Genomic DNA, 12,571 nt, shown 5'->3' with positions numbered 1-12,571 from the left:
CTCAGCGAGGCAGTGACACTCCTCTGTGTTTAATCCCGTCTTCTAACCCCCCAGTGAGCCGTCACTGCTGCAGGGAAGACAGAACATCGGTTCACACACATCAGTCATGCATGTCTCACTAACACACACACGCCCATAACCACACACACAAATGTGGATGCAGGTGGGAATGCACGCACAAAAACACACACAAAGACGAGGGGAGTTTATACCAAATATCTTACAGGCCAACTGCCTATTACTCAGTCACACACAACTTTATTTGCAGCCGTTAAGTGAAAACACAGCAAACATTGCTCATGAGCGCGGTCTAGCCTGTAGCTAGACTGTCAGCATGGAAGTGACTGTTGAATAACTTCACCTCCCCCCTTACTGCGTATTTATTTGATCCCGGACCAGAAGTGGTAACAGTGTTTCTAGAGACCGAAGATTGACCAGAGCTGTTTCAGTGGAAGCTGAGGAGCTCGGTGTATCCTCTCTGGTGCTCAGGGGTCGAGGTGCGGCTGTGAGAGAGAATCAGGGGTGGAGTAGAGGGCTGTGTGGAAGAATTAAGGGTGAGACATCGGGGGGCGTGTGTTTGCTTAGCTTTGATCTGGGGCTAAATCTGGGAGGCGCAGGGCCTGGCCCACTATTTGCACTCTTTAACACACAATACCCATCTCCATGTCTCTTTCTCTCCGTCCATCCCTCCCTCGCTGCTTTCACGTGCACAATGAGCGCTCAGCCGAGTGAAACGCCTGTTGACCGTTCCGACCTGTCGGCCGAGTGACTCGATGGGAGGCAGGGGGACGAGACGAGGGAAAGCGGAGGGATGATGGAACGAGAGGATGAGTGGCTCGTTGGGAAGCAGAGAAGAGAAAAGCTTGGAGGTGGAGAGAGAGTGATGTGGAGTGGGATTATGGATTTGGGACCGGGATTAGCTGGATTGAAAAGTGGGGGAAATCACCCAGTGAAATATTCCTAACATTTGGTCACGATACAACATGATTGTGATGGTAAGCAGCCGGTTAAGTGACAGATCAAGCTGCCATACAGCAGCGTTTCCTACACTTTGGTTCTCTGTACGCATTTCCTTAGGTGGGCCATTACAATATACAAAAACGTCAATGTTCTACCCTCAATACTAGCCTTTGTCACATTAAACATTTATAATTTTTAACATTTGTAAACTGGTCCCATTTGGTCCCACTGGTCCCATTTTCAACAAATAAGTTATTCAAATGAAATTGTATTCATAAAATACAATGCTGGAATTGAGGCATCTCCTCCTTGATGTTCCAGCTACATACAGTAGCAACCATGCAATGATTAGGAGAACAATATCTGTTCAAAGTTGAACATGACCTTCAGCACAGAAAAATATTTCCACGGTTTTAGTGGTTTCAATTAAAAAAGTATGTTTCCTAAAAGCTTGAAAGGAGACCCGTCTTTGAAAACATGTGGCTATTTTATACAAGCTGTAATTGTTTTGATCTGCATTTCACACATATAATGAGCACCTTTTATTACATGTCACTTGTTAGAGGCTTTTATCCAAACGACATACATACTCAATACTGTGGGAGGAGTGTCTTGCCCAGGGACACAACGACATGCTGACTGCAGTGGGGTTTGAACCTGTGACCCCCTGATTCGAACACCAACGAACAACCCACTGCACCACACGCCTCCCCATTTATATACAATATATTATGACTTTGTTTTGTCGGAATGACACAGTCCATGGGAAAATCCAACCAAGCTAACTCATACATTTGCAACTATTTAAGTCATTAGCATCACAACGTTAAGTCAATTTTATATGTATAGCCGGATATCACAGATCTGACAGGTTCAGCTATTAGCCCTCAATTTAGACAAAAGAAAAATGGAAAATGGAGATATCCTCAGGAAGAGAAACAGATAAGGAAACAAAATGAATCTTGGACACACTTTAAAAAAAATCTTTGACCAATCGGGTTCTTTGGTTGGAATAAAAAAGAGCAGTGCGCCTCTCTTCCTGGCATATCTCTGACCCCAGCTGTGCAGGTGTGATGGGGTCAAGTGAGGTCCAGCGTCTGCGCCAGGTGGTCCGAGACATGGATGGTCAGTTCGGCTCAGGTGTCTATTATAGAACAGGACAGAAGGAAGTGCTCATTTCCTGTCTTCCCTCCAGGGCACGATGGGGAAATAACACCAGCCCCCGGCAGTATCGCCGGTCACCTGCTGGCAAACCTCGGCACGCGCTGGAGGGTTGAATCTACCAGGAGCTCTTGCTTGTTAAGTGAGCATCGGTCATTATCTCAAGCTTTTGGTACAAGAGATGGATGGTGAGGTAGCTTGGGAACGTCCATTAATGTGTCCAAGTCTCAGGCATCTGTTGAAGTGTTCTAAAGCAAGATGCTGACTCCTGCTCAACTCCACGGGTGATGCTTTGAAACATTTACGTAACACTTCAATTAATTAGATTTTACACATAAAAAAAGGAAGAAATGCAAAGAAATAAAACACAAACATCAACAAAGATTTAAAGCATGAGGGAAGGGAACATGTAAGTTAAGGATGTTAAGCTTACATCCACAGAGGGTCAAGACAACGGACACAACGAAAAAAGTGACACGGTTGTCAAGTCAGCAGCTAGATTCTTATTTATTTGACACTTTTATGTTTCAGTCTAGCTAAAAATGTAAAATGCTGTAATTTACAGATGTTTTAGAAGTTTGTAAATGTAACTTTTGGCCCACTCCTTTTTAAATAGGCGTGTAACCTAATTAACCCCTGCATGCCTTCAGTTTGGCCTTAAATGAGTGCTGCAGCTCTCCTCCTGAAGGTCCCAAATAAAGTTAGCCACTTGATCATCAGTTGATTAGTTAAACCATCAACTGTTTTCAAAAGCTCATTAGTTTTAGCACTTTCCTGTATAATTAAATCTCTCTCTGTCACCAGTCCTCCTCCTCTCTGCAGTTTTCCTCTCTTTATCCCTCCGTGTTTACCTTTCTGATGCCATTAACTCTTTTCAGACCGTCTCATTCCCTCACACAGTCCTGCCCAGCCTCGTGTGACCAACCTTAGTTTGGGTTTGTGTGTGTGTGTCTCGCAGGATGCATCGAGGTGTTTGTAGAAGTGCTTGCAAGGGTGAGAGGAGAGCCCTCTGTGGGTCACGGCCCCCCTGCTGCCCCCAGCCACAGTGATACAGTAACAAAAGGGGACCCCCCGATAGTCCTTTATACCCCCTCAGCAAGGTCAGACACAAAGACCTGGCCGGCCTGTTCTCAGCTCTCCGCTCCCACAGGAACATGTAGTTACTAAACCAGCAGCAAGATGGGCAGCAATTTTATATAATTCTGTCTGTGATTTGTTTGACTGATATATTGGAATCATGTGTTCGTACGGCACACTGTACTTTGGTTTTCGAGCCCGTACTGGTACCCCAAAGAACATTTTTCTAATCTTCTATTTAGGGCTTGTACTGTTATTTGACACATTATGTTCATTTCATTGACTATTTTGATAATCCATTGACAATTCCAGTGGTTTTTTCAGCACAAATGCCAGAAAAGTACTGGTTCCAGTTTCTCAAACCTGTGTCTTGCTTTTTTGACCATATCTTGATATTATCATTTAAGTAGACTAAGTATCTTTTGGTGTAGACTGTAAGTCGAAGAGTATATTTGAATACACCTCAGGCTCCTGCAAATAACATTTGGCAATTTTTCACAGTTTCTGCTAAATATTACTTTTTAAGAATCTTAAAAATTGCAGATTTGTCTTTAGTGAGAAAAATAGTTGCTAACCTAATTCCAATTACTGATGCATACCTAAAATACTTAACTGCTTCTGTTATTGTCAATTGTTTAATGTTATTAATACATTTTCCGTAAAAAATATCCAGATATATTTTCTTTTAGAACCATTACTTTATTATGCAATTGCTCTAATTTCACACCTCACTTTTAAATTGACTGTGTAATATCAGAGTTGATGCACCAAGTCTCTCCATAATTCCTGTCAATACTCATCTTTAGCAGCAGAGCTTCTCCTAAACGAGAGCTGTATCTGGTTTCTTGCTCAAGTGTAGTTGCTCTGAAAAAGAGGTCCATCTCATCCTCCTATGAATAATCATTTTGCTCCATTTAAACCCTCTCAGGCCTCCTGCCATAACCATTTATCTGAAAATGATCCATCACTCCCTCCCAGGCTGCATTACACAGTCACAGGTTTAATGGCAGCCAGCAGCGAACTGCCAGGGTTCATGTTTCGGCCATCGCCCCCGCTCCCGCTCTCATTGGGCGCAGACTAGCGGACTAGTTTTTTGTGTGTACTCTGTGTCTCAATGTCAAAGCCATTGCACACGTTCATGGTGGTAAATGTAAAGCGTGTGTGTGTGTGTGTGTGTGTGTGTGTGTGTGTGTGTGTGTGTGTGTGTGTGTGTGTGTGTGTGTGTGTGTGTGTGTGTGTGTGTGTGTGTGTGTGTGTGTGTGTGTGTGTGTGTGTGTGTGTGTGTGTGTGTGTGTGTGTGTGTGTGTGTGTGTGTGTGTGTGTGTGTGTGGGGGGGGGGGGGTAGTGTGTTCTGTAGGCGGAGAGACGGTACCTGGAATGTCCGTTGGGTCACAGTGAGTGGTGTTGCCGAGGTTCTCGTGTTTGTTCTATAAGGCGGTACGCTCCAATGAAGTGCTACATAAAAACACACAGCTCCCCCCCAAAAAGGCGCCGGAAACAGGCCCGACGCTTGCCCCCCTCAATGTACACATATGTACATGTTACAAAGCAGACGACTAGATGTGAATGAGGGGAGCGGCCATTGGGGTGTATCCACCATAACGGGACGGAGTAGAACTGGAAGTCAATCAGGTGGAAGAATCGCGGTCAATTGAGGAATTATTTGCATCTGCGTGTTTGTTTTCAAGCTGTGAGCGTGTGAGAAACTTCGTTAAAGAGTCGAGGTTTGGTGACTTATAGGAAACAAGTTTCAATCCAGTCTGCATTCTACTTCCTGTTACCTAAGCTAAGGAAAAGTAAGATTTGAACAGAGTTGGGGAATTATAGAACACAAACTGTGAGATGATTACACTAAGGTAGCTATCCCTTTGATATGTTTGGTTGTATGAGGGCACTGAGGGCACTACTGTAAATGAGAAAGTTGTTTTACGACAATATTGGATTTACAATATTTTTGCATAAATGTGATGAATAACTTTCATTTGTTTTTAATTCACGAGAGTCACCAAAAACGGGAGACCCTCTGATACTTCATCTATAAACTGTTTTCTTAATAGGATTCCCAGAACATGTGCGATATAAATTGTAGATAAAACAGTATAAATGTACATATTTTGGGATAGAAGATACTGTCCATATTGCCGTCCCATAGACCTGAAGGCAGGGTCATTACTGAGGAAGGGCTTGGTCTGTGTTCATGTGTGCAGAGATATATAACACGTGATGTAGGCAGGATAATTACTCGGTTTAAATGTGTGTCTTTGTCTTTTGTTGTGTGTTTTAGTGTGGTGAAGGTTCTGCTCGCAGCCGGTGCCGACCCAAACGCAGGAGATGATTTCAACAATGTTTACGACACCTCGAGGGAGCAAGGCATCCACTCACTGGAAGGTAAAGAAAACACACATTTCCCCTCTGCGCATCCATCGTGTGTGTGTGTGTGTGTGTGTGTGTGTGTGTGTGTGTGTGTGTGTGTGTGTGTGTGTGTGTGTGTGTGTGTGTGTGTGTGTGTGTGTGTGTGTGTGTGTGTGTGTGTGTGTGTGTGTGTGTGTGTGTGTGTGTGTGTGTGTGTGTGTGTGTGTGTGTGTGTGTGTGTGTGTGTGTGTGTGTGTGTGTGTGTGTGTGTGTGTGTGTGTGTGTGTGTGTTTGCTATATTACAGATATGAATCCCAAAGTGTTGAACTAGATATGAGACATTATAATTTGCATAAACATTTGCATATATGTACATGCTTCATTTCTTCTGTATTATTTATTTGATATGTTCTGTAGCTGTGTGTTTTATTTGTTTTTCCTCCACACACAGGCGGACGCGCACACACACTATACCCCCCCCCCCCCAGTCTGTGTTGGGTTTCTGCAGACATATTTATATGGGATATGTATATTGCAGACATTTATATGGCTGTCAGGTTTGGGTCCACGTGGGGCCGGCGTAGCGTGGGGAAGCGTTTCCCAGACGCAGGCTGATGGATGGGCTAGGGGGGCCTGTGCGACGCTTTATTGGGTTAGCTATGATTATCCCGCCCTGTCTCTCTCTCTCTCACACACACACACACACACACACACACACACACACACACACACACATGCAGAGACACTGCAGAGAGAGACCGTCGTAGAGATAGAGAAAAAGAGTGGGATGGATGGAGGAAGGGAAAGACTGATGAAGAAAGGAGAGAAGGCAGGGGAAAGAGGGTGAGGGAAGATGGTACGGAGCAGCTGGAGACGAGCTTGAAGATGGAGGAGAAGGAGGAAGATGTGGCTGTTAGAAGGGCTGATAGAGGGAGGGAGGGATTGAAGGAAATGGGTGGCATGAAGAGGAAGGGAGAGGCGAGGAAGTCAGGAAATGGATGAGACAAAGTTATTGGGACAGAAGGAGTGGGGGGGAGGAAGAGGGTGCGAGTGATGAAAGGAATTGATGAGGAAGAAGGCGGAAAAAATAAGAATGGATGATGGAGTAGTGGCACGAGATGAGTGCTCTTATGAAAAAGAGAAGTAAGGGGAGAATGATAGACTATCTCTATTATTTGTAAGGAGCGCAGCAAACGAGACCCTAAAACACAACTCACATTATTCCTATCATGTCGGACAGCTGAGCTTAAATCTGTGAAAATGAACAACTCCTCCAAAGCTGGAAACAGGAAAGACAATTTTGTGTGTCTGTTATCACTGACACACTTTCTGGAGCATCACCAAGCACCATTGACTGTGAATGGATTAAAGAAGGTTATTACACATTTAAGGGCTAAAACATTTCCAGTTAAAGTTGTTAGTAAATTCATCATACTAATGTCTCCAGCTCCACAAAGTGTCCTGGTTGCATCTCATATGGGAGTTGTGCCTATTCTATTTCCATCTTTGAGATTCAAATGCATTTTTTAACCCAACTCATCGTGCTTGAAATGTAGTACAAAGCAAACCTACAAATGTTCCTAGCAGGCTTTTTGTGTGTCTGTAATCTGTCAACCAGTGTCTTTTCTTCGTATATTTCTTGTGTCTCCTTCATGTATCGTTCTCTGTCTGTCTCCACAGTTCTGGTGTCCAGAGAGGATGAGTTCAGCAGCAGGCTCAGCAGCAGGGCGGGTTTCCGTGGCTGCACAGCGCTTCACTACGCCACGCTGACAGATGACCCCCGCACCGTCCGCATGCTGCTGGAGTCTGGTACGTAAAACCTTACCGACCCATCACTCACCCAACTTTAGAGTCAATGGGTGACCTCTGTGGGTTTGGATATATCTTAGGAACACATCATCTGCAGTTCTACCTCATGTTGGTATGAAGTGCTTCTCTAATATTGAACAAAACCAAAATAGTGAAAATCTATAGCCGAGTTATAAAAGTGTTCTTGACTATGTCTCTGATTCATGTTACTCATTCAGTTGTATTCCTGTATTTTATCTAGTGTGCAAACATGTAAAACATGCATCTGTCCAGCACCTAGTATATATTGCCTAGATGTGTGCTTTTGTATAAAAACTAGTACAACTATCTTTTTCCAGTCCTCATTAAGGCCTCTTGGTTTTCATATGGTTTTATTTAGATGTTGGCCTTTACACTGGTTTGTGTCTTCTTAACCGCTTTTAAGGGATAACATTGTTCCTGTATTGTGAATCAATGTCCAAGAATTACTTATTTTTCGGGGCAATTTATTAATTGAAGGAAACAAATGACTAATTCAAGGGCACCTGTTTCATCACGACACACGACGCCATACTCCTTACCTTGATCTTTTCTATACAAAGTAAATGGTTTTCATCTGCCCTTAAGAGCTGTAGGCAGTATCGTCTCCTTCAGCTTTAAAAAGCGTTCCATGTATCATCATCTTAACGCTTCCACCCCCGAGTAATATAAACAGTATTACAAAGCTCATTTGAAATTGATCACTCGTTCATACCCCCTCTCCATTCACCCCCCATTACACTCGCACCTGTCGTTGACTCAGCTCCACACACACATACACACACACACACACACACACACACACACACACACACACACACTGTTACACCCTCAGGGCAGAGTATCCCCCTCAGTTTCGAGGCGAGCAGCTCTTAAACAAGCCAGGCCTAGTTGAACTGTGACCTGCGCTCAGAACATGCCCTTGGGGTAACTCCACAATCACAGTGTGCGTGTGCGTGTGCGTGTGTGTGTGTGTGTGTGTGTGTGTGTGTGTGTGTGTGTGTGTGTGTGTGTGTGTCTTTTCAGTGAGTTCATATGTGTGCTTGTGCACTCAAGTGTCCATCTTATTTATTAAAATATTCATGTATGCTTTTATCCTTTTGATATGTTTGATATGTTTTTGAATCATAAATTGGGGATGCATTTGTAGTTTTAGGTTGTTAGGCTGATATCTTTTTAATCTAAAAGCATTTTTCCATTTTTTTTGGATCAAACATCCCAACCACCATTACTACGCAGACAAACACACACACACACACACACACACAGTATTAATGTCTTGTTTATGTTTATGATGGATGGTGCATCCAAAGGCTCTGTCTACCCGTCTCACCCCTGCGTCAGTAAGCACTCCGTACGCTTAAACAAATCACTTCGCCTAACTCGATCAAATGTTCTGCAGACGCATTTTTGAATTAAAAAGGTAAGAAATTTCACAAAGCAGAGGCATTTGTTTTAAGCCAATCTGATTAAAGACAGGGCGGGCTTTTGTTCGCCAGGCTGGGTTTTTTGCCTGTTTGGCGCCACCATCACGGGGAATAACAATCATGACATCACCAACGCATCGCTGTTCATGTGTGATTCTGTGTGATTGGGTGCATAATAATAGACTTGAATACAAGTTTTTAATGTATTGGACTATTCTTGACAAAACTGAATTTGTATGGTCTTTTATCTTAACTTCCCTCCTCTTTGAGGCCTCCTATCAATCTTGTTAAACATCATAACAAAAAATCGTATAAACTGCCACAGCTTCAGGACATTATGTGGATTACGGTGTGTCTCATTGTGGCTTCATGTATGTGCAAAATGTGTGTGTCTGTATGGAGTGGTGTGTATCCTTTATCTTGTTATTTCCCTTGTGCTTGCATGCGACCATGTTACTCCACCAGTCCTGGGTTTGCTCTTTTGGCCTTAGCCGGCCCTCGACTCACAACTCCATCCATCACAGTCTCCAGGTCCCCCCTCGGGCCCCTCCTCGCCCCACAGTCCCTCGCCCTACCTGCCGAGGGTCTCTCGACTCTCCCCAGGCCCCGCATCAGGCCCGTGGCCACAGGCACTCAGTAATGGACGGCTCTGTAGGTGGTAGGAGGCCAGAGGAGAAACACACACACACACACACACACACACACACACACACACACACACACACACACACACACGCACAAAGACCAGCAGGGGCTCTCTCCCACCAGCTGCAGTGAAAGAGAGGGAGGAGGAAATAGGAAAGAGGAGGGGACTCCTAATAGGCATAACTAAAGCACTCCTAATGAAGGGATCCTGTGTATGCGAGGGTTAGTGTGTGTGTGTGTGTGTGTGTGTGTGTGTGTGTGTGTGTGTGTGTGTGTGTGTGTGTGTGTGTGTGTGTGTGTGTGTGTGTGTGTGTGTGTGTGTGTGTGTGTGTGTGTGTGTGTGTGTGTGTGTGTGTGTGTGTGTGTGTGTGTGTGTGTGTGTGTGCGTGCATGTTCAGCTGGTGTGTGTGTGTCCGTTTGTGTGAGTGTCATTAGTGTTGATCCTGTTATAAAGTGCCATGGCCCAGAGGGGTGGCCTGATATTAAAGCCCTAAATGATGCTATTTATTATGTCCAGTGAGTGTGTGTGTGTGTGTGTGTGTGTGTGTGTGTGTGTGTGTGTGTGTGTGTGTGTGTGTGTTATTGCTTTCCTCCCTCTTGTTTTTGTTGGGGGGGGTGGGGGGCTAGTGGTGTATTGTTGGCGGGATCGATAGCTTTGTGAGCAGGTAACACATTTTAGGCGTTTATCGATAATCATCCCAGTGATTATCTTTGCGCTCAGAACAACAGGAACAACTGGCATCTGCAATGATCACATACACTGTTGCAGTTTACCTAAAGGTAGCTGTGGAACCCCAGGTGGCTCATCTGATTCTCAATGCACCATATAACAATCATTTCGTTTTTGGATGGGTCAGACTTTTGGACCAATTACAGGAAGTCATGGCCTGCTATTGTCAGAACAAGAAGATACAAAAAGGACGAAACAAAATGAGCCGCAGGAGCACACAGCAACCGGGGGATACCGAATGTTAAATTGACTTTCGGTCTGGCAACTTCACAAAACGCTCACAAAAATCACACACTTTCCAATATCCAACAATGCCTACAAACCAGTCAACTGCAACCACAACAAGCCAAATGAAATGTATACCATATGAGACACACTGGATCCACAGGAGGTTTTATTCTAAGGCCTCACACTAGTTGAGTTTCTTTGAGTGTGACTTTTAAAAAACATTGAAAGCTGATGCTATTTTGGTTGCTACCAGAAAAGTGTTAAAGTCACAGGATTGCAGATGGGTACGTGTGGGCTGTCAATAATCTACTGTAGACCTCCAATACACATTTATAATATGTTACAGTTTGTTACAAAAATACTGCTTTCCTAAGGATTTTAGTTTCATTGTTACTGCATAGCTGATGCGATGGAAACAGTCACGTGTGTGTGTGTGTGTGTGTGTGTGTGTGTGTGTGTGTGTGTGTGTGTGTGTGTGTGTGTGTGTGTGTGTGTGTGTGTGTGTGTGTGTGTGTGTGTGTGTGTGTGTGTGTGTGTGTGTGTGTGTGTGTGTGTGTGTGTGTGTGTGTGTGTGTGTGTGTGTGTGTGTGTGTGTGTGTGTGTGTGTGTGGCGGTGGCACAGGTCATGGCAGAAGGCACTGCTAACCACACTTCACGCGTGCCCCTGTGACATGGTTCTTCCTCTTTTATACTCCGACGCTTTAAAGATCCATTTAACACCATTTTGCACCGTTTGACCCCTCCTGCTGTGTAAAGTGTGTGTTGTGTGTGAGTCAATGGCCCCCCACCTGCAACAACCTGCAGTGTGTATAGATTGTATAATAACCCAGGGTGGAGGTGTGCGGATGTAGGGGTCAAAGTGTGTGTTAAAGGCACGCGTTGCAGATATGAAGCCCCCTGCAGTGTCATTGCATCGCCCTCCCGCTTCACTGCAGTTAGTCTCAGTGACCCCTGAACCCATGTGACCTCTCACCCCTAACCTCACTCTCTCCATCGACGTTTTGACCCTCCTGCTGAGGTGATGTGTATAATCTTATAGTACTAACGGCAGAAAGTAAGGGCGTTATTTTTATTTAAACGATGCCCTTCTGTTAGTTTGAACCTTTTTGACGAGTAGATATGAATAATTAGATTATTTGTTCTCATTTATGACCTTTGTGTGTTGTTTGCTTGCATACAGGTGCCAACCCCCTGCAGACCAATGGTTTGGGACACACAGCGCGGGCCTATGCCAAGGATGGAGAAGTGAGCACAGTACTGACGGAGTTTGAGGCGAAGGTATGACACACTCGTACGCACACAAACACTTCATTTCGTTCTTCCGTACAAGCTGTGCAGAATGAGCAAGCAATTAAAACAACATTAGTTTCCATGCACACCAATGTTTTGATACTGTACTTGTTTCCTGTCCCTGAATGACTCGGCACTATTCACCCAGAAGACATCTGGGTCATTTACTTGCCTTCATGCACACAGACGCACACTCCTCAGGAGGTCTGTGTCACTGCGCTGACGGAGTGGCAGGTGCTATTGAGGATCACTTGTGAAAGCTGGTAAAGGTTAACTGAGGTTAAAAACATTGACTAAGCAGTAAAGTGAGATTATAAATCAACTCTGTATAAGTACTGATACATAACCTGGAATTCGACGCACATCCAAGCTGCATTTGTAATATCGTCTAAATTTGGCTCCAAAATAGTTATTGATCTCAAAATATCTGGTCATAAATATAGTAATAAAATAATAACCTGAGATGGATGGAGATCTGATTGCACATATTATCGCATTAGCATCCTCAATGCTTTACCAATACACTTGAGAAAACTGTAAAAAAAAAGAAAAAGCTCTTGTTTTTCGGATAGTTAAATTGCGATTGAAATGTAATTGAGTGTGATCTTCAGGCTTTAGGTTTAAACTAAACTGCTATAGAATCAGCTGACTGCAGGGACTCCTCTCAGCTCTTAGTATTTTACAGGTGTATCGCAGCAGAGGTGGGGTCAGCTGTTTTTCTTAAACAAAACTGGAGTTACCCGAAGTTATCTAGCAGCGTGACGGCAGGCCACAGCTAAGCAAGATGGAGCGAGAGAATAAACAGCCTGCCTCCACTGCAGGGTGCAATCCTGGAGTCTGAGGACACAAAGAGGAGAGGATGAATGAGTCAGGG

General features: G+C 44.2%; 1 protein-coding gene across 1 annotated transcript in view; it reads left to right on the top strand.

Annotated features, from left to right (window-relative positions):
- Positions 1-12,571, top strand: part of clpb (ClpB family mitochondrial disaggregase) — a 36,820-nt gene that overhangs the window by 8,036 nt on the left and 16,213 nt on the right. Inside the window, exons 4-6 of the mRNA XM_034097519.1 lie at positions 5,483-5,586; positions 7,231-7,359; positions 11,588-11,685. Of these exons, the coding sequence (XP_033953410.1) occupies positions 5,483-5,586; positions 7,231-7,359; positions 11,588-11,685 (331 nt within the window). The remainder of the gene's footprint in view (positions 1-5,482; positions 5,587-7,230; positions 7,360-11,587; positions 11,686-12,571) is intronic.

Source organism: Pseudochaenichthys georgianus, chromosome 13 (genome assembly GCF_902827115.2).
Source record: "Pseudochaenichthys georgianus chromosome 13, fPseGeo1.2, whole genome shotgun sequence".
In the NCBI taxonomy this organism is placed as follows: domain Eukaryota; kingdom Metazoa; phylum Chordata; class Actinopteri; order Perciformes; family Channichthyidae; genus Pseudochaenichthys; species Pseudochaenichthys georgianus.
This window is presented reverse-complemented; position numbering and strand designations above follow the sequence as displayed.